The following is a 20,965-nucleotide window of genomic DNA, read 5'->3' as shown; positions in this document are numbered from 1 at the left end:
ATTATCCCTGTTTTTCGAAGATAAGGAAGTTAAGGAATAGAGAGACAAAATAACTTGCTCATGGTTGTTCAGCCAGTAAGTGATGGATTTAGTATAATTCTGTGCATTTGACCCCAGAACCTGGCCTTTTTCCATGAAAATATACTGTCCCCCCAAAAGTGGTGGCATCTCTCCTACAGCTGTGTATGCACAATACGGTACCAAGAACTGTACAGATAGCATTCCAAAAGTTTTCTCCCAGAATCTTTACCTCTAACTTACACTTCATGAATGTATATTATGTGTAGGTAGACTTGGTCTTCCCAAAGGAACCAATGCACTAATATATACCAGCATGTTTTGATACACACAACAGTAATGAATCTCAAAATAATTACACTGAGTGAAACAAGCCAGACCAAAAAGGATACATACTGCTGGATTCCATTCACATAAAATCTAGAAAATGCAAACCACTCTATAGTGACAGAAAACATATTGTTGGTTGCCTGAGGAGGTAGCAAAGGAAGGGAGGAAAAGAATACAAAGGGGCTCAAGGAAACTTTTGGAGGTGATGATTATGTTCATTATCTTGGAGCTGCTTGGTATCTTGATTGTTGTGTTGCTTACAGGGCTGGATTTTTCAAAATTCAACTGAGCTTTATTGTGAAGCCTTATGACCACTTCACCCTCTTTTACAATTTGCATTGGTATACCTAAATACGTGTTTAAAATTCCATCAGAAAATGTTATAATTTGTGCTTTCAACAGTCATACATATTTTAAAGAACTTAAGAGGAGGAAAATATTTATTATTGATATTAATTATTATTTATTATTAATATTTATTATTTCTGCTTCTCTTTCTTCATTCCCGAAGTTCCAAGATTCTCTCTGGTATCATTTTTGTTCAGCCTGAAAAACTTCTTTTAGTATTACTTTTAGAGCTGTTAATGAATTCTCTCAGTTTTAAGAATGACTTTATTTTGCCTTCCTTCCTGAAAGATATTTTTGCTGGATGTGGAATTCTGGTTCGGCAGTTTTTTTCTTTCAGCAATTTAAAGACATTGTTTTGTTCTCACTTACAAGTGGAAGCTAAATAATGGGTACGCATTGACATACAGAGTGGAATAATAGAAGTTGGAGACTCGGAAGTGTTGAGAGAGTGGGAGGGGGAAATGGGATGAAAAATTACCTAATGGGTACTACGTACATTAATTGGGTGAGGGTTACACAAAAAGCCCAGACTTCACTGCTATACAGAATATCTATACAACAAATCTGCGTGTTCCCCACAAATCTATAAAAATAATAATCAAAAGAAAAGAAAAACTATTAATAAAATTTAACTTTCTGTTAAAATAATACATTAACCTTAGAATTTTAATAAGTTATATAAAATGTTATTCTGAACCTTTCGTGAAATATATTCAGATAGCAGAGACTCCATATCTCACCAGAATCATTTTCTCTGCTCCTTGTTGACTTTCATAATGTCCTTAATTATTTTTTGAAAAAGTGAAAATAAAGAACAAAAGTTCTCATAAAAAGTAAAGACACTGTTCCACTGTCTTCTGGTCTCCATGGTTTCTGATGAGAAATCTACAGTGCTCCAAATTATTGTTACCATATATATCATGTCATTCAAGATTTTTCTTTATCTTTGGTATTCAGCAATTTTATTATTTTTCCGGATGTAATTTTCTTTAAGTTTATCCGATTTGGTGTTCACTGAGTTCTTGAATCTGTAAATGTACGCCTTTGATCAAATTTTGTTATGTTTTCAACAATTATTGACTCAAAAATTATTTTCTGCACCAATCTATATTTCTACTTCTTCTGAGACTTTAAGAACATAATGTTAGACCTTTTGATATAGTTCCGGAGATCTCTGAGGTCCTGTGCAATTTTTTTTCATTTTCTAAGTTGACATAATTTTTTTAAATTCTAAATTTTAATTTTTAAAATTTATGTACAGTGAATGATTTGATAGAAATATGCATGGGGAACTGCTGGATACCAAAGAGGTATACCTAGTCCCAGTGGTCAGGGAAAGCTTTCTGGAGGAAGTGGTACCTAAGCTGAATCCTGATGGATGAGTACAGTTAATCAAATGAGGAAGAGAGGGACCAACAGTTACAAGCAGTGAGAATAATGTTTTCAAGTGCATAGATTTGCAAGACAACATGAAATGTTTGTTAAAAAACAAGTTTGTTATGGTTGGAACATATGCTGTCAATGTGGAAGTGATGAAAAATGATGTTGGAGAAGTAAATGGGATGAATCATGAGAGGCCTTTTATTTCAGGATAAGGATTTTTCACTTATTCAATCTTGAAGACAATTGGGTAACATGGGAAAAATTCTAAATGTGAATGGAGTTTCCTTTTCTTCTTGTTGCTTTTCTGAATTTTGTTGTGGTTCGACAATGGACATGTATCACTTTTGATTATAACAGCTTTATTAAAATATAATTTACATACCATATAATTCACCAATTTAAAGTGTAAAATTCAATGGTTTTTAGTGTATTAATAATTGTGCAACCAACACCACAATAAATTTTAGACAATTAAATCACCCCAAAAAGAAATCCTGTACCCTTTGGCAGTCACTCTTTACTTCCTCCCAATTCTCCTTCCCTCACTCTAGGAAAACACTAATCTACTTTCTTCTCTATTCTGGACATTTCTTATAAATGGAATCATACAATATGTGGCCTTTGGTGTCTAGCTTCTTTCATTTAGCACAGTTTTTTAAAGCTCATCCATATTGTAGCATGAATCAGTGCTTCATTTTTTTTATTTCACGAAGACTTAGATTATTTTTTTCATTGTGGAAAAATATACATAACATAAACTTTTAACTTTTTTTAAGTGTACAGTTCAGTGTTATGAAATACATTCACACTGTTGCACTACCATCACCCCCATTCATGTTCAGAACTTTTTCATTATTTCAAACTGAATCTCTGTATCCATTAAACAAGAACTCCCTATTTCCCCTTCCCCCCAACCCCTGGCAACCACCATCCTACTTTCTGTCTCTGTTTAGGTACCTTATATAAGCGAAATCATATAGCACCTGTCTTTTCGTGATTGGCTTAAAGATATAGTAATCAAGTTTGTGTGGTTTAGTAGTTCCAGGCACAAGAAATAGAATAGATCAACTCAGACCCACACATGTAGAAATTTTGTATGTGACAAAAGAGGCACAGAAGAGCAGTAGGGAGAAGAAACTCATCTCAGTAAATGGCATGGGGTCAACTGGTTATCCACGTGGGAAAGAAATGAATCTTGATTCCTACCCAACACTATCAACAAAAATAAATTCCAGGTGGAATTTAAATCTAAATTTGAAAGTTTAAGAAATATTTTTCTGGTAGATAACATAGAATATTTTCATGACTTTGGGACAGGAAAAGATTTTTCAGGTTAGATACAATGTACACTAACTATAATAGCAAAAATGATAAATTGTACCTTATTAAAATTAAGACCTCCTATTCATCAAAAGAGAACTTTAAGAAAGTGTAATAAAAAGGTAAGAACAAAGTGAGGAAAAACATTTGCCTTATACTTGTGTGACAAAAGCCTCGTATCTCGGATATGTAATTCACTCTCATAAATTGATAAGAAAAAGACAGACAATATGCTGGAAAAATGGGCAAAATGTTTGATGAGGCATTTCACAAAAATATAGCCAAATGGCTAAGCATATGAAAAGGTGCCCCACATTCTTACTCATCAGGAAAACGCAAATTAAAACCACAATATGGTTTCACTATGCAATGGCCCAAATAAAAAAAAAGCCAATATTAAGTGTTGGTGAGGATACAGAGTAACTGGAACTGTCATATTTTGCTTTATAATGACATTCTTTTTTTGCCGGATAATATTCCATTGTATGGATGTACCACAATTTATTTACTCATTCACCAATTGATAGAAAGGTGGGCTGTTTCCACCTTTGGGTTGTTATGAATAATGGTTCTGTGAATATTTGTGTACAAGTTTTTACTTGTGCACAAGTAAAGTTTTTACTCATACAGGTGTTTTCGATTATCTTGGGTACACACCTAGGAGTGGAGTTGCCAGATCACATGGTAACTCTGTGTTTAACTGTTTAAGTAACTGGAAGATTGTTTTCCAAAGCAGTTGCACATTTTTTCATTCCTATCTGCAGTTTATGAGGGCTCAAATTTCTCCACATCCTTGTCAACATTTGTTATTATCTGTCTTTCTGATTATTCCATCCTAGTGGGAATTAAGTGATATCTCATTGTGTTTTTGTTTTTTAAAGTCAAAAATTATATGTATTTATACATGATATTTCACAACATGATGTTTTCCTATACACATACATGGTGAAATGATTGCTATAGTCAAGCAAATTAACATATCCATCTCCTCTCAGTTATTATTATTTTTTTTGGTTCAAGCACATGAAATCTACTCTCTTAGCAAATTTCCAATATATAATACAGTATTATTAACTATAGTCATCATATTATACATTCATTCTCTAGTCTTATTCATTATGTTAAGTGAAATAAACTGGACACAGAAAGAAAAATATTGCATGATCTCACTTATATGTGGAATCTAAAAAAGTCAAATACATAAAAACAGAAAGTAGACTGGTGGTTACCAGGGGTGAGGAGGTGAGAGAAATGGGGAGATGTTGGTCAATGGGTACAAAGTTACAGTTATGAAGGATGAATATATATCATTGTGTTTTTGTTTTGCATTTCCTTGATGGCTAATGATATTAAGCATCTTTTTATGTGCTTACTGAGAATTTATACATCTTCTTCAGAAAAATATGTATTCAGATCCTCTGCTAATTTTTGAAAATTGGGTTATTTGTCTTTTATTATTGAGTTGTAGGTGTTATTTATATATTGTGGACCCACGTCATTTGGCAGATACATGATTTGCAATTATTTGCTCCTGTTTTCTGTGTTGTTGTCTTTTCTATTTTTAGATGGTGTCCTGTGAAGCACAAAAGTTTTTAATTTTGATGATGTCCAATTTTCCTATTTTTTCTTTTGCTGCTTGTTGTTTTGGTGTGATAGCTTAGAAACCATTGCTGAATCCAATGTCACAAAGATATATGCCTATGCATTCTTCTAAGAATTTTATAGTTTATGCTTCTGGGTTTAGGTCTTTGATCCATTTTGAGTTAATTTTTGTATATGATATGTAGCAAGAATTCAGATTCATCCTTTTGCATGTGGATATCCATGTGCAACTGATGTTGTACCAGCATCATTTGTAGAAAATAATCTTTTCCCATTGAATAGTGTTGGCACTCTTGTTGAAAACCAATGGACCACAAATGTGTGGGTTTATTTCTGGATTCTCAATTTTATTCCATTGATAGACTTAGGTCTATCCTTATGCCAATATCATGTTGTTTTGATTGACATAGCTTTGTAGTAAGTTTTGAAATCAGGAAGTGTGATACCTCCAACTTTGTTCTTCTCTTTCAAGATTTTATTGTTGTTATTCTGGATCAACTTGTCAATTTTTGTCAATTTCTGCAAAGAAGCCAGCTAAGATTTTGATAGGGATTACATTGAATCTATAGAGCAATTTGGGGAATATTGTCAATATTAAATAGCATTTAACTTATCAACATTAAAATGAATATGGGACATGTATCACTTTTTAGATAAAAGTAAAACAAATATTTATTTTAAAAATGGTACACTAGTCCCTTTTTAAGGCCCCCATCTTAACAAGTGTTCCATCTCTCTCCTGCATTGTTTCTAATTGGTCCTTTAGAGACAGGAACAAAGACTTTGCTATGAGAACTAGGCCAGTTCAAAAAAGGGTAGCTCTGATCCTTAGGATTCTTGGTTTTGCAGGCTTACCCTTCATATAGTCTGTGGCTGGGTAAGAGAAGAAGAAAATTATCATTTACCAAGAGAATATTGTTTACCAAGCCCTATACCTTGCATTAACTGACAACACGGTCTCACTCTATCTTTACAACAACCTTTTACATGAATATAACTATTTCAGTTCAATAGATGAGGGAGGAAAAGCTTATGATATTTAAGGAATTAGATTAAATTCACAGGGCTCGTAGGTGGCAGAGGCAGGATTTGAATTAAGGTTGGTCTAACTCCAGAGCCCCTGATACTACCACTGCTTCCATGCTGTGAGACCACTGAGAATATAAAAACATCTGTTCAAACCCCTTCGTTACTCTGCTGCTCAGATCTGACAGAGGGGTCTCATCTCCTTTCTTTGGACCCCATCAGGCTGTTGAGTTGTTCCCAGATGATGAGGGTCACAAGGAAAGTCCATAGTCTGTGCCAGAGTGTTTATCCAAGCTGACTTGGACCCCAGCACAGTCCATCTCTCCAGAGGAGGTCTGCCCAGAAAAAGGCATTGCCTTTTATCCCAGGGCTGGACTTATAGCCAGACCAACAAAACTCATACCTTTTACTTCAATGTAGATCTTCTCTCCTGGTAAACCAGTTGGAATGAAGCTCTGAATGACAATTGCATAAGAATCCATTTTACTGTAAAATAAAAGATCTCTGTGTGTCTAGCTCTAGACCACTATAGAATCATTTCCAAGAATGCAAAATATATCAGATCCATTCAGATTGTTGGGCAAGGACCATGCCTTCCTAAACATCAAGTTGAGAGGAGAATTAGTTTACTTTCCAGGATGGAGCTTGACCTGCAACAACTGGAAGGACAAATCCAAACCCCACGGAATGGGGAGTATTATGTGATTCTTCTGTATGGTGGCCAGTGCAAAAATTCTTCCTCCTCCTCCTCTTCATCTGTCTGCAAGTTCTTGGCCTCAGAACTAACTACATCATTGGGCTTATATGCTTTTCTACAGGATTATCATACAGGAAGAGTTTGCAGTCACAAACTACAGCCAGTGTTCTTTACTATATTTTTTCACTCCACATTGGCTTTCAGATCATCAATTTTGATTTCTTGGTGTGACTTTCATATGTGGTTTCCAAATCTCTCTATGGATTTATAAGCAAGGGTCCTGTTTTACGTTCAGGAAGTATTAGACAAGCTCTTGAACTTGAGCAGAGGATCCACATGAAAGGATGCACTGAAAAGCCAGAGGCCCATCCTGATATATCCAGGGAGTCCATGGAAGGTATTTAAGAAGTGGCATGACCTAGTTGGTTATGATTTTTAGAAAAAACATTCCAGCAGTAATGTGAAATAGAAGGGTGCCAAAAGTGAAAGCTAAGAGACCAGTTCCTTCAGGCCTTCATTATTTATTTTCCTAGATTACTGAAATATTTCCCAGTAGTAGTGGGGATAAAAAGCAAGGGATAGTTTAAGAGATATTTAATGGGAATAATCAATCATCAAAAGAACTTGGTAACTGAGGAAATAGTAGGGGTAAATAAGATGAGGGGAAATTGAAGGATGATGCCTAGATTTCTGACTTGGGTGCTGCTGAGAGACAGAACACAAGGATAGGCTCTGATACAACAAATATGAGATAATGCATTCATTTTTGGACAAGTTGAGTATCAAGTGCCTTTGGGACACATTAGTGGAGATTTTGAGTAGGTGGATTTATAATGTGTCTAGAGCTTAGAGGAGACACATAGGCTAGAGGTATTAATTTGGGAGTTATGATGTAGGTGGGAGCTAGAGACATGGGTGTCAACAAACCAGACTATGAAAGAATCCTGGGGGACACCCACATGTAAGGGATAGCTAGAAACAGGAATATGAAAAACAAACTGGAGAAGTGACAACCAGAAAGGTAGGAGAATGATCAAGAGAGACTGGTCACAGAACAAAAAGAAGACAGAGTTCAAAGAAGAAAGAAACAGTCAACATTCACTCAGTCAACTAAGGTTTGTTGAGTGACTATTACATGCCTCAGGATGCCTTCAGGTAATTAAAAAGGAGGATACCTGTCCTGGTGGAGTTTATGTTCAAATGGGAGGAGTCAGACAGGAGACATAATAAACAAATAAGCAGTACAGTGTGAAAGAAGTTGATAAAGGTTATGAGAAAGAAGATCAGGGAAAGCAGATGGGGAGTCTGGCCAGGGAAGTGCAGTCTAAATGGGGTGATCATGATAGGCCTCATTAAAAAAGAAAAACTTGAACAAAGACTTGAAATGAGAGATAAGGATGTGGATATCTGAGAGAAAGGTGTTCCATCAGAAGGAACACCCCCCACAGGGGCTCTGAGGCAAACGCATGTCTAAAATGCTTGTGGTATAGGAAAGAACCAGTGGGCCTAGGGAAGAATGAGCGAGAGGGAGAATATAAGAAAGTGAGGTGAGAAGGCAAGAGGTGGTACACACAGTGGAGGGCATTATATGATGTAACCATAAGGACTTTATCTTTCTTTTTTTTTTTTTTTTGAGACAGAGTCTCACTGTGTTGCCCTGGCTAGAGTGCTGTGGCGTCAGCCTAGCTCACAGCAACCTCAGACTCCTGGGCTCAAGCAATCCTTCTGCCTCAGCCTCCCGGGTAGCTGGGACTACAGGCATGTGCCACCATGCCCGGCTAATTTTTTCTATATATTTTTAATTGTCCGATTAATTTCTTTCCATTTTTAGTAGAGACGGGGTCTCGCTCTTGCTCAGGCTGGTTTCGAACTCCTGAGCTCAAACAATCCGCCCGCCTCGGCCTCCCAGAGTGCTAGGATTACAGGTGTGAGCCACCGCGCCCAGCCTCATAAGGAATTTATCTTTACTCTGAGAGGAATACGGAACCATTGGAGAGTTTTCATTTATGTCAAATGCTGTGTTGAGACTATAGTTAGTGTGCAAGTGTAGAAGCAAGGAGAACAGTTAAGAGGCTGTTGTAATAACAATCCAATCAGAGATGAAGATGGCTTGGATCAGATTGATTGCAGTGAAGGTGGTGGGTGAGAAGTGATCAAATTATACATATATACATTCGCACACACACACACACATTGCTTCTTTTTAAATTTCAGCTTCGTTGAAGTATAAATACAATAAAATTGCCTGATTTTAATTGTACAGTTCAATTATGGGTTCACCAGATTTTGTATGGATGCTGTAATGCCCACTGCTAAAATAAATGGAAATAGATGGATTTTCCCCCAAGAGTATTGTCTTATGGTTTTAAGGGTATTACACAATGGCTTATGGCAATATAAGAAGGGGAAAAACTTGAGGAGTGTTAAATAACTTATTATTCCTGTCTAACATGGATGAGGGCTTGATACACAAACGTGAGGCATGGGCTTGCTTTGCACAGGACAAGGCCCGGTCAATACAAAGAGCATAGCGAGATGCTATCCTCCACAAGCAAGATGCTGCTGTTCGTGAGCAAAGATTTCTTGCCCTTGGTTATAGATGGGGAAAGTTGGTGTGCGTACTAACACTGTCTGCACATTTCACCTACTAGGGCCCACCCAGACTTGTCCTACTCAGGACCAAAAGTCTCTAATAATGGCTACGGTATTATGTAAGAAACACTTCTCTGTATTTGGATCGCTGGCCAAAATTCACTCAGAGAAGTGGCTGCTATTGGAGGTGTTCCAATTGGCCAGGATTTGAAAAAAGGCTAATAAAAATAATGATAGATATCATTTATTAGGTACTTACTATGTGGCAAAATAAGCATTTGGATATGTTGCCTTTTTTTTAATTCTTTACAACTCCTGATGTATTTTACCCTCTTTTTTAAAACTGAGCAAACTAATGCTTAGAGAGAAATAAAATTCAGTTCTGACTCTGAAATCTAAACTCTTAATCCCATATTCGTCTAAGGGGGATACATAATTTCAGATATTTAATTGACTTGATAGCATGTGATCGAGTCAAATTGAGGCAAGAGCGAAAGAGGCAGGGGAAGCCAGGATGGAGCTTTTTGGTACTGGGCTACTCCACTGCAAATGACGATTTTACCTTCATAATTTCATTTTTGGTGGGAAACCCAATTGCCCAGAGACTTTCTCGATGGGGGAGAAAGTGGGAGGTGTGGAGATTCAGGAAGCTGATATAATATGTACCTAGATTAAAGTGAAAACTACTAGAAGCATACAGGTTGGTCTCCAAGGCATTTTGTAAAAACCCTGAATGGAACAAACACTAGTACATTGTTCGAGCATGATTACAGAAGCTGCATGAAGGGGTGCTGAGTTCTGTTGAGGAATCGGTTACCTCCCTGGGGAGCCTAGAATGGTTGCCTTGTCTACGGACAGGAAGAAAAATGGGGTGAACTTCTCACAGTGGGCCACAGTGTATACTCCAGTCAATAGGAAATTAAAGAAATGTCACTGGGCCACCTTCCATATGTTGGCCAGCAAAGTAAGTTTTCTTCCAGAGTTCATTCCTTTATTTCTCCCTTAGAGACTGAGGAGCCAAACTTGTACTTGACCTTGCTCCTGTAGCAGCAGGTGCCACTTCAGCTGTAGCCAGGAACCATGACAATGATGAAGGACAATGTGCTTGGAAATTATACATTACAGAATTGGGGGTGGGACTTGCAACTGTGACGCCAAGATGGTGGGAGAAAAGCTGGCAGAAAATCTGAAGATCTGAGAAATTGAGGTGAACTCAGTTGGGTATATGGCATCTTATCAATCATTAAGCCTGCAATGTTCCAGGAGCCACTGTTTCCCATCAGTGGAACGGTGGCTCCTGGAAGGTCATATAGATTGCACAGGTCTAGCACAACTAATAGTGCATCCTTTACGGTACAGATGTTAGTGCAAATGACATCAAGGCTTTAGCTTCTTTAATAACGCATAAAGCGAGACGTTGGTATACCATTTGAAGGAGGGTTGATGTTAATAATGCTCAAAATTATACAGATAATGAGTTAGAAAAGATCACAAGAGTTTGCCATGGAGCTAACTAAAAAGAGTTTCATTGATCCTGGAATTGATGCCTTTGCTCCTGATATGAGCACGAATGAAAGGAAATGTTCTGGATTACAAATACTTATCCTCGTACCATAGGCTACTCTGATATTAATACATACATCTATGTCATTGGATAATAGATCAGTCCAAGTGGCACTCATGCAACTTTGCCATAGGAGAGGCAACTTGCATGGAATCAAAAAATTCATCAATGTTGCTTCTTGCATGAACCTTTTGGTATTGTCTCCCAATGTGGTCAATGTGGGGGATAAAACCTTTATTTTTTGGGATTTGGTAATATGGACCTTCCCACAATGAAGTATTTATATCATTTTGATGCTACATGTGTTGGTGTTGGTGAGACTGATTATAAAGGATGGAATCCAGGTAGTGTTTACCCAAAGGAATTAGAAGAATCTAAATTGTTTAATACAAACTGGGACAATTATTGTCTTTTCCATAGTTAAGTTTTATGATAGAAATATCCTGAAAGCAGATTATGATACATATACTTCTGCTTCAGGTGAAAAACAGTTTAACAAACATTAATATATCCAAAATCAAAACAAAAAATCATTGCTGAAGGTGGTAACGAACCAGTAACACCAGGAATTGAGATCTTCCTTAAAGGAAATAGTTTGGTAATCTTTGCTCTCTACTTGAATGCTAGAGGAATAACTATTTTATTTAAATAATTTAAAAATATCATTATGTCAGCTACATCTATCTAAGTATGAAAAGGATTTTAACTCCATTTGCTGGTCTGTTCAAGAGTTTTGAAAGAAAAGGTGGAAATGTGGAAAACATGGTGGGGCTATTCATTTGGGCCTACTGCAGGGTTTCAGGATGCAATGTCAAGAGTCTTATTTTGTAGTAAACAATGTTAGAACATGGCACTGCTCTCCTGTCTTTTAAAGCAAAGCCACTCAGTATTACGTGTTGTAAAATTAAAAGTTGTTTCTCACTATAAATTTTATTCTCATGTGACACCATAGGCTGAGAAGCCAATCAATCCATGCCCACCGGGAAGAACTCATAAGCAACTATATTTGAGTTCCCTGCTTCCCTAGTGAGGCCTTAGAAGTGCCTGAAGAGAAAGTGGGAAGTCCTACTACCTAAGGTGGGTGGGAGTGGTGACAGGTGGAATTAAGTTAGTGAGGAACTTCTTGATACCGAGGTAATTGGTAGTTGGTCGTGGAAGTGGGTTGGGGCAAGATATCCACCCTATCTCATTACAGTGACCTCTGAAATGTCACCAAAAGGCTCCATCAAGTCCATTGCTTTTCTTGGACTTCCACGAAGTCCATTGCAAATTTTGTTGAGATAATCGTAGATCACATGGAGTTGTAAAAACTAAGACAGAAAAATCCTTTTCACCTTTTACTCATTTCCCCTCAATGGTGACATAGTCTTGCTTCTTACTTTGTGGGAATGTAATTCTCTAGGAAATAGAACCAGATACTCTAGGTAAAACATCAAAGTACATGTAAAATGGCGCCAAACTGCCAATTTCTTTTTTACATCAATGTTGGCTGCTTGGGAGAACATGGAGCATGTATAAATCAACGGCTATAGCAAAAGCTGCAGATTAACCTCTATGGTAAGTGTCGGGCCTGGAATATACAAAAGTTGACCTGACAAGTCCCAAGAAGAGGGAGGGTAAAAAACCAAGACCAAACTTGCTCCCTGGTTCAGTGAGGTGGCAAGAACTGAAAAAGAACCACCCAAATGGATCCAAAGATGTATCATAATGGTGTGATTCCATGGGAGGCGTTTCTGCAGTCGGGTATAGAAAACAAAAAATAATCTGCTATAAAACTGGAAAGTGGATGAGTCACTGAGGTGCCCTGCTCAGAGCTCTGCTTGTACCAGGGACTGATGTGAATGATGCAGATATAGATAAGCAGAGTGGCAAGCGCAGGAGCAATTGGACAGTGGCACTGCTACAGGATTAGCAGAGGGGTGGTCGTAGCAGTGGTGCTTGACACAGATGTGTAGGAAGCCAGAAGCTCCCACCCAAGTGCCTGGGGGCCAAGGCCTCACGGATGTGAAGAACAACCATAATTTAGGGAACATTTCGGGTATTAGCCCCTCCCCACTTCCGTAGGAGGTGAGGGACTTGGATTAGGCTAGAGTTCCAGTAATTACACTTATAGGGCTGAGCTGTGGAATAATATATGTGTCATTGTTTGGACTCTGTTCTTCCAAGTCACTGTGGCAAAGGGAAATATCTTTAAAATTTTTTTGATGGAAGGTATTGATAATTTGCTGACATATAAATGTATTTACACTTCATTTAATAGGTATAGAAAAAAGTTGGAGCAAGTCTGGCAACAAAGGTTTGAAGAATGTGAGGCTAACAGTAGGACTGGCAATGTGGTTATTTGTGCACATGGGCAATAGAGAACTTGGCTAAAGGCTAGCTCCTGGGATCCTCATTTACTTGCCCACTCATGTTTATAGAAAATGTCTTTTTGGCTTTCAACACGGAGAGATTTAGTGAGAAAATAAAGCTTGCACGTAAGTACAGTGAACTAGAAAACAATCAAAACACATTTGGTAAGATATACAATCCACCTGTAAGGAATATAGTACCAGTGTGTATCCACTTACACAAAGGTATAAAATTATGTATGCATGCTCCAGAAGGAGCACTATGCCCACTGTACAAGTACTACTGGTGGAACAATCCTCCAGTTTACCAAATCTCTGGTGTTTTTGTCTTGAGTTTTGAGGTCTCCAGAGTCTTTGACAAACCTGACTTGAACAGGTGCATCTAGCAGCTTTCAATGAGCTTTACTGACATTTAGTTACATTTAGAGGTGATTTTTTAGGAGAAAAGTTATCTTTAGTAGAAATGTCCACAGCGTCTGACATATAGCAGGAGCTCAATAAATCCTTTTGAAATGTATGAGCAAATGAGTGAATGAAGGTTCTCAGTAATGTGGATTTGAATTCTCTCCTGTGACCTCTGGACCTTTATATCACATATAAACATGCAGATGGCTTTACATGTTCAGAATTTTCCAAGGAGAAAAAAACGATCAAAAATAAATTATTTATTCCATGTGATTTCTTTTGGCAGTTTTCTTTCATCTACCTTTGGGATCTACCAGGCTTTTGCCCTGCATTGAGTATCCGCATTTGCCTCTCTGAGCTATTTCATGTAAAAACCAAATGGAGACTCTGGGTCTGAGTTATTTAGGAGCAGAATCTGCAGTGCATTTCCTGCACTGCTCACAAGGCTGGGTATTTCCTTGCCTCCATACCTCTGAGACAGTGCTACCCTCCAACCTGTGAAGTAGGTAAAATGTCCAATGTCGAGAGTGTGGATGGGAAGGTGACAGAAGAGAAGAACACCAGCTCATTGATGTTTGTCATTTTTATTTGCAATACTTTAGGTCCAAGTTTCAAACTGCAATATTTTTACACTCAAGACACAGTCATGCACAATCCATATTTCAATTTTCTATTGCTTCAACCACAATTAAAATAACAATATTGGAAACAAAAATTCTTAAAAATATCAGATGCTGAGGTCAGAATGATGGAACCATACCATCAGCAGGTCTACAAAGAAATAACTTACTTAAAAATCAAACAAACAAAAAGACCATAAATACCTTTAATCCAAAGTTACAGAAGAATTTCACCACACATGGTTTACAGATAACACATTTTGACAAAAGTAATGCACAGCCAAATGAGATACAATTCTGATAAACAATGAAAATGTAGATCCTCCTCAACTTGTTTTTTTTCTGGATATTATGAGTTTAATCCCAGTAGACATCAGTACCCTCGTGATCTGGCTTTTCTTGGCTGATGTACTGAGATTTAGAACTCAACCCACTAACAGTTATAGGATTCTGTGAAAGATCTCATCATCACTAATGAATATAGTATATGCGGGTCCGTAAAGCACACCACACACAAGCACACACATTGAACTTGAATTTTGCACTCAGGGCTGGTTGGCACTCTGCTGTAGGCAGGGCACTGTGACCATCCACTAACTAACTTCTAGTTAACCCTCTTTCCAGCAGTGTACTCATATAACTGGCCAATCACTGTGGGGGTTGTCAACAGAAATGCTCTTTGGTTCTCAACAAGTGAATTTGTTAATATTCCTTAATGCTAATAGCATGTAATTACATTTTCATTTCTCTCTCTGCACTTCGCAAGTGCTTAGGTCAACTCTTAATGTCTCAGCCATTAAAATGCATGGATTCTGTCATCTTGTGCCGTTTGCAAATTAACCTCTAGAAAGCCCAGCACTTCTTCATAGGAAAGGAGAGGCCTGAGTACAGTTCTATTCTAGCAAGTGTGACAGTGTATTTGTGTTCTAGTAGCAAATACTGGCCACAGCTTAATGAAAACCAGACTTTACATACAGAGTGTATGGAAAAATGAAAACTGGGAACACTCAACAGAAAATGGACATTAAAACAAAAACAAAATGACTGTGAATGAATTGGAAGGCTGCCACAATTTTATCAACATATCCTAGTGTTATTAACTTCATTTACTTGAGTTTTTTCATCATCTTACATAACTCTATTGTTTAACTGCAACATAAGAGACCCAGGCTTAAGCATATGATATTTTCCATCACTATAGCAAGTTGAATTTGCAAGGCAACCTATAATATTATGGAATGTTAGAGGTTTTGGAAAGACCTTGGAGATCATCTAATCCAATGCCCTTATTTTACAGATGGGGAAACAGTCATGGAAAGGTTAAGCAACTTGCCCAAGGTCACACAGCAAGTTAATACTCATATTGAATCTAGGCCTCCTTCTTCCTAGGCTAGTATTTCTTCCACCTCATCTGATTCATTCTCTGTAATTGCTGTTGATTTTCTCATAAATACTAAATCAGGCGAACATGGTACCTGCCTTACTGCTGGTATTACGGGATAGTATTCACCTGATGGCAGCTTCCAAAGGAGACTCTGATGGCACTAACCAGCTTCTATAAGTTTATCTTGCAAGTTCAGCTGTAAATTAAGTGGCAGTAAATGCTACAAGTTGTAAAGTATACTTGTGCACAGAGGTGTGCACATGGAAGTGATATGTCAGTTCCCGCATTTGCAGATTCAGTTAGACATTGTTTAATATTAAACAGACATTCCCAATGCATGAGAAGTCAGGTTATATTCATTTGGTCACTAAAGGAGTATGGATCAGAAAAGGAGTGAAAAAAATAAAAGCTAACCAACAGAAAACAAATCTTCTATGAAAAATTCTTTCATAGGAAAAATATTTCCATTGTTTCCAAGGTCCCATTTATTTCCTTCCCAGTCCACATGCAAATATATGTTCAGAATTGTGTGTTAAGTTCACTCAAAATCCCAGGCCCATTAGACGTTAATTTTACAAATGCTGAATTTCAGTCCTCTTGCTCAGAGCTCAGAGACTGGGAGATGCTTGCATCACTGGCCATGCCTTTGTATAACTGAATATTAACTGCAAGTAGCTCAGAAAAGGACCATGAAATTCAACCGGGATGGCAGGGTTAAGACTCCAATAAGTATTTGTACATTGAGAATGGCCAATGCAAAGCCTGTGAGTTCTCTAGGTATCAGGTCTGCTTTTGGTGAAACTAAGTAACATATCTGAGGCGACTACCTCATTATTAAAGTCCTCACCTAAAGTTTCTTTGGTGAGTTAGAAGGAAATTCCACTCTTTTGGTTAGATGGTCTCCCTTGCTCTTTAAAAATCACAACTACTGCATACAACCTATAATTGGGCAGAACCAAAGCACATGGAGACCATCTTAAGCCCAAACTAACAGGACTGTAAATGAATGCCAACAGGCAGAAACAGTCCTAGATATCTCTCTTAAGGATTTCAGAGTCAGCTTTTAATTGCAAGTCAAATTCTATTGAAATCAGTGGGACTTGCCTATTGGTCATTAAAAGAAGAATCCTACCTGAATGATATAAAGTAATATCCTGTTGGACAAGGAAATTGTGGGAGCAGGAGATTTTTATCCTTCTATTCCTTCAAAATTCAACCTGAAAATCTGCTAAAATGATCCAGAAAGGTGACACCTGCAACAGATGTTATCAAGGGGGCTAGTCAAATAGTCACCCCTCCAATCTAAAGTAACCACAAAACAGACACCTGAATGCCATACCAAAGCAGAGGGCAGCCTGTTTTAAAGCACAAGAGTATGTTTGGAGTTCTAATAGTGACATCTCCCTAGCTTTAACTTACAGATAATAGTCTCCTAAGAAAGCACGTGCCATACCCGAGCGTGTGCCAACCTCAGCACCCAGGCAAGTATAAAGCCTATGGAATAATTGTAACTAGCAAATATCTGTGCCCTGCATGCTCTGGGCTCTGGCCAGAAGGCATCTGCTTCTGGCTTCTTTTCTATGTTTCTATAGTTCCCTTTCTGATGTTTATTTATTATAAAGCAATATTATAACAACATCAAAAAAAATTTTTAAAGAAAAAAATTTTCACATAATCCCACCACCCTACACAACTGATTTCAATTATCTGTGTTCCCAGTCTTTGTCCATATACACACTTATTTTTACATAGCTGTAATCCCTGTTTATGTTATTTAAAATTGATTTTATAGAATCTCTCTGAGAACTGGCAGCCTCATTAGAATTAAACAACCCATTGAGCAAAGGAATATAATTATTTACACGATCTTTGAGCTGAGAAATATCCTTTATAGACAAACATCTGAAACTATCAAAACAGTTATACAGACAACAGGAAGCAATTTCATATTTCTTTTTCTTTTAGCAATGGAATGTGCTTCACAGGGGAGGGATAGATGTAAGAATCAGGTGGTTAAACTCAAACATTGGGGTGCAGTTCACAAGCCTGAAAGAAATCTGAATAACACAATTAAAGAATAAATACTTGAGTTAAATCTTCTTACATGACTTGGCCATCCAGTAGCCAAAATGGAACATGGACGCACAAATATTTACAATGACACATAGACAAGATCAGCAAGAACGAAGTCATTACCCAACATGGTGACTGATTTGAGGAGATTGTGTCATCCAAAAATCTTCACAGGATTATGACAACGCACCGGATCCTTGCTACAACATTAGTGTTCTTTTCTTTTTTAAATAAATAATCTCTACTGTGCTTCTCACCCTTCCCTGACTTTCCCACTGCCCTATTCCTATCTCAGGACATTTTGGAATCAACATTCGATGATGTGCCCTCCTTATCTCAGGGCACACTAGCAACATTAAAGATCTGGATAGACTCACCTGTGTCAAGATGAGCTAAAAAAAAAAATCCAGGGAAAGGGAATAAACTATTAACCATCTGGAGTCCAAGTTGTTCAAGTGTACCAAATGTGAATCCTTCAGCATCATTTTGGCACGAGAAACAGTTTCTCTCTAATACTTATTAGAAATATACATAACTCTCCAACACAGGGAAGGGGCTTTAGAAGCTGTTCTCATTTGAAAATTTACATAGATACAAATTTGTAAGAGTAATGCCTACTGGGATATATTATCATCAAATCTTGGTACAGATTGGTGATAAAGAAGTACCTGGCTCCTCATTGCTAATATGCTGAACTGAAAGCATAAAAGAGAAGCCACTTCTCTGCCTACAGTGATCTGAAGGATCACTGCTCCAGGGTCTCCAAAATAACAACAACAAAAAAAATAGGCCTTTATGACACAAGGGATGCTAATTGATGAGTAGGGCTTCCCAATCAGGTTTTGGGCTCTCTTGACTGGCAGGGTATAGTTACCAGTGTACTGAATTTTATTGGCATCCCAGGTATTGAATTCCCTGGCACTATGAGTAAGAATCAAAAAAAAAAACCTTAATGTTAAAAGAAATTAAAATTAAGGCCTCTCTCTCTCATTGGAGTGGTGTGGCATTAAAAATTTCAGGCCCAGACACTTTTTTGCAAAGTTTAACATAGTATGCTTCAAATTAATATTACCATTTGATTTTCCTTTCACATTTGTTGTTTTATCCCACTGTGAGTATTTTCACGGGGGTCAAGCCCCTTCCAAATTTTATAGTCAAAGAAAACAGTAGGAAAATAGACAATCCACCAGTGGCGTCATCTCCTAAACATAAACATGTGCACTATATGGTTAGCCGAAACTCTAAAGAAAGTGCTTTCATTTTAAGGAATGGATGGATGGTTAGATGGATGGATGTACCTTGGCAGAGAAGGAAAGAGTCCCATGTCATTGATCTCTTTTCCCTTCTTGCTGAATGTAGATAGGTTCTATTCAGATTCTTTACATACTACACATCAAGAAGCCTTCTATAGCACAAATTGTTAGCTTTTCAAAGGCTTAGAGAAACAACTTTCCAGAATTTGCAAAATTGACAATACACTCAAAAGAGAAGCATATCCTTTTCTACACAGACACCCTCCAGATAGTTTTCTACTCTCAGAAGATTCAGGAAGTTCCAACTGTTGAATTTTTAATAAATAGATATATGGCAAAATAATAGTCAAATTTTGGTATTTTCCCCAAGCCACAAAAGGAATTCAGTTGGACTGACATTTCTTGGGATATGATTGCAAGCCAAAATTATTTTCACTGGAGACTTTCAAGATCTTTACACTCTTTTGATATTCAAGAGCCCAAGGAGCTAAGTATGAACACATCATATCCTGAAACAGAAATTGGTGATACATAGGGAAAATGGGACCAAGTATTTAGAGCCAAATGTTGATTGGGATGTAGCTTTCACTGACCTCCCATTTCTTACAGAGTTGAATGTTTATTATATCTCTGTTCTCTAAATCTTTTAAAAATGTTATAAATTGTCAAAACAAATAATTTTATCATAAGGAAATGTCAGTTAATGGATCTGTTTCCTCCTGATGTTCGTATTTTACAGTGTATATGTTCCAAGAGCACAAGAGAGGATTAAATTAAGTATTCTTATCTTTGTTTAATGTCCAACAAGGATTTCAGTATTATTCATGTTTCTTATTCTCCCTTTTGGCTCTTGGAGAAAAGTTTCTTCTTTGTTTAAATATGGTTTCTCTTATCAGGATTTCCTAGGTCCAGGACCTGGACTCACCATGTAGGATTGCCACAGTTTCAGTGTGTCTGCCCTCTTTCAGGTATCATGAAGATTAACAAACTAGTTTCCATAAACGACAAATCAACTACCTCTAAAGCATCACGGTGAAAATGTAGCAGGATTTCACCATTTGAGCTTTATTTAGATACACAGTTTTTAAAAGCCCTTCCTGAACACACATACTCCTCTCTGCTTTTGGAAAATGTCCTAAAAGAAACCTTTTCCAATACAAATGCAGAAAAATAGGTACACAAACCAAGCCACCACTATAGAAGAAGAATAAAAGATTGTAACTCTATTAGGGCATGGACTTCCACATGTTCACACAGTACTTGCTCTGTTTTTTTTGTTTGTTTGTTTGTTTGTTTTTTTGCTTTGCTTTTTTGCTTTCTTTTTTAAAAAAAAACATTTTGACATCTTTTTTTCTGGACATCTAATGACAATGCAAGTGAAAAACATCACATTGGGTAAGGAGTTTTGAAAGAGGCTCGAATGCAAGAGGGACTACTCTCTAACTTAAAAACAAACACAACACTATGAAGAGGGAGTGTGCATCTTTGAGAAACTTTTTTTCTTCAAAGTGAATGCACAAAATGAGGGGATTCACTACTGGCTCTTTCGCTTCACGGTGGGAAGTGACCACTTTATGGCCACTTCAACATTGCTGCCCTGTTCGGGCTGCTTTTCAGGCTTACAAATAAATTACATAATCTGAGGGTGTAGGAAAAAGGCTTATAAGAAGTTTCTATTCATTTGAAAGTTAAAGAACCCCCACCCCTTTTGACTGTCTTTTCTTTCATCTTTCTTGCAGCACAGTTTTATTTCAGTCTTACTCATGAGGGAGATGGTGAGGGGTAAGGCTTGCAGTCCTAGCGGCTGCTGTTCTTAATCGCTTCCTTCGCAGCGATAATCAGAGGAGTCAGGCTGGAGAGAGGCTTGGCTAATTTTAAAAATGGATGCTGCAAGAGGAAGGGAAAAATAAAGAGAAATTACTGGAATTCTTTTCTCCAAGTATATTAGTGTACATTTTCAAGCAGCCCTTTTTTATTAAAATATATTTTGAACACACAC

At 37.4% G+C, this 20,965-nt stretch overlaps 1 protein-coding gene across 6 annotated transcripts in view; it reads right to left on the bottom strand.

The window, feature by feature from the left end:
- Positions 1 to 20,266: 20,266 nt before the first annotated feature.
- The window catches only part of PAK3 (p21 protein (Cdc42/Rac)-activated kinase 3), a 272,401-nt gene continuing 271,702 nt past the window's right edge, over positions 20,267 to 20,965 (bottom strand). For all 6 annotated transcript variants that reach the window (XM_012645260.1, XM_012645252.1, XM_012645243.1 and 3 more), the window contains one exon: positions 20,267 to 20,853. In XM_012645260.1, coding sequence (XP_012500714.1) covers positions 20,764 to 20,853 — 90 coding nt within the window. In that variant the 3' untranslated portion in view covers positions 20,267 to 20,763. The remainder of the gene's footprint in view (positions 20,854 to 20,965) is intronic.

This window comes from Propithecus coquereli, unplaced genomic scaffold, assembly GCF_000956105.1.
Source record: "Propithecus coquereli isolate 6110/MARCELLA unplaced genomic scaffold, Pcoq_1.0 Scaffold104, whole genome shotgun sequence".
Lineage (NCBI taxonomy): Eukaryota > Metazoa > Chordata > Mammalia > Primates > Indriidae > Propithecus > Propithecus coquereli.
Note: the sequence above shows the minus strand (reverse complement) of the source record. Positions and strands in the feature narration are given on the sequence as shown.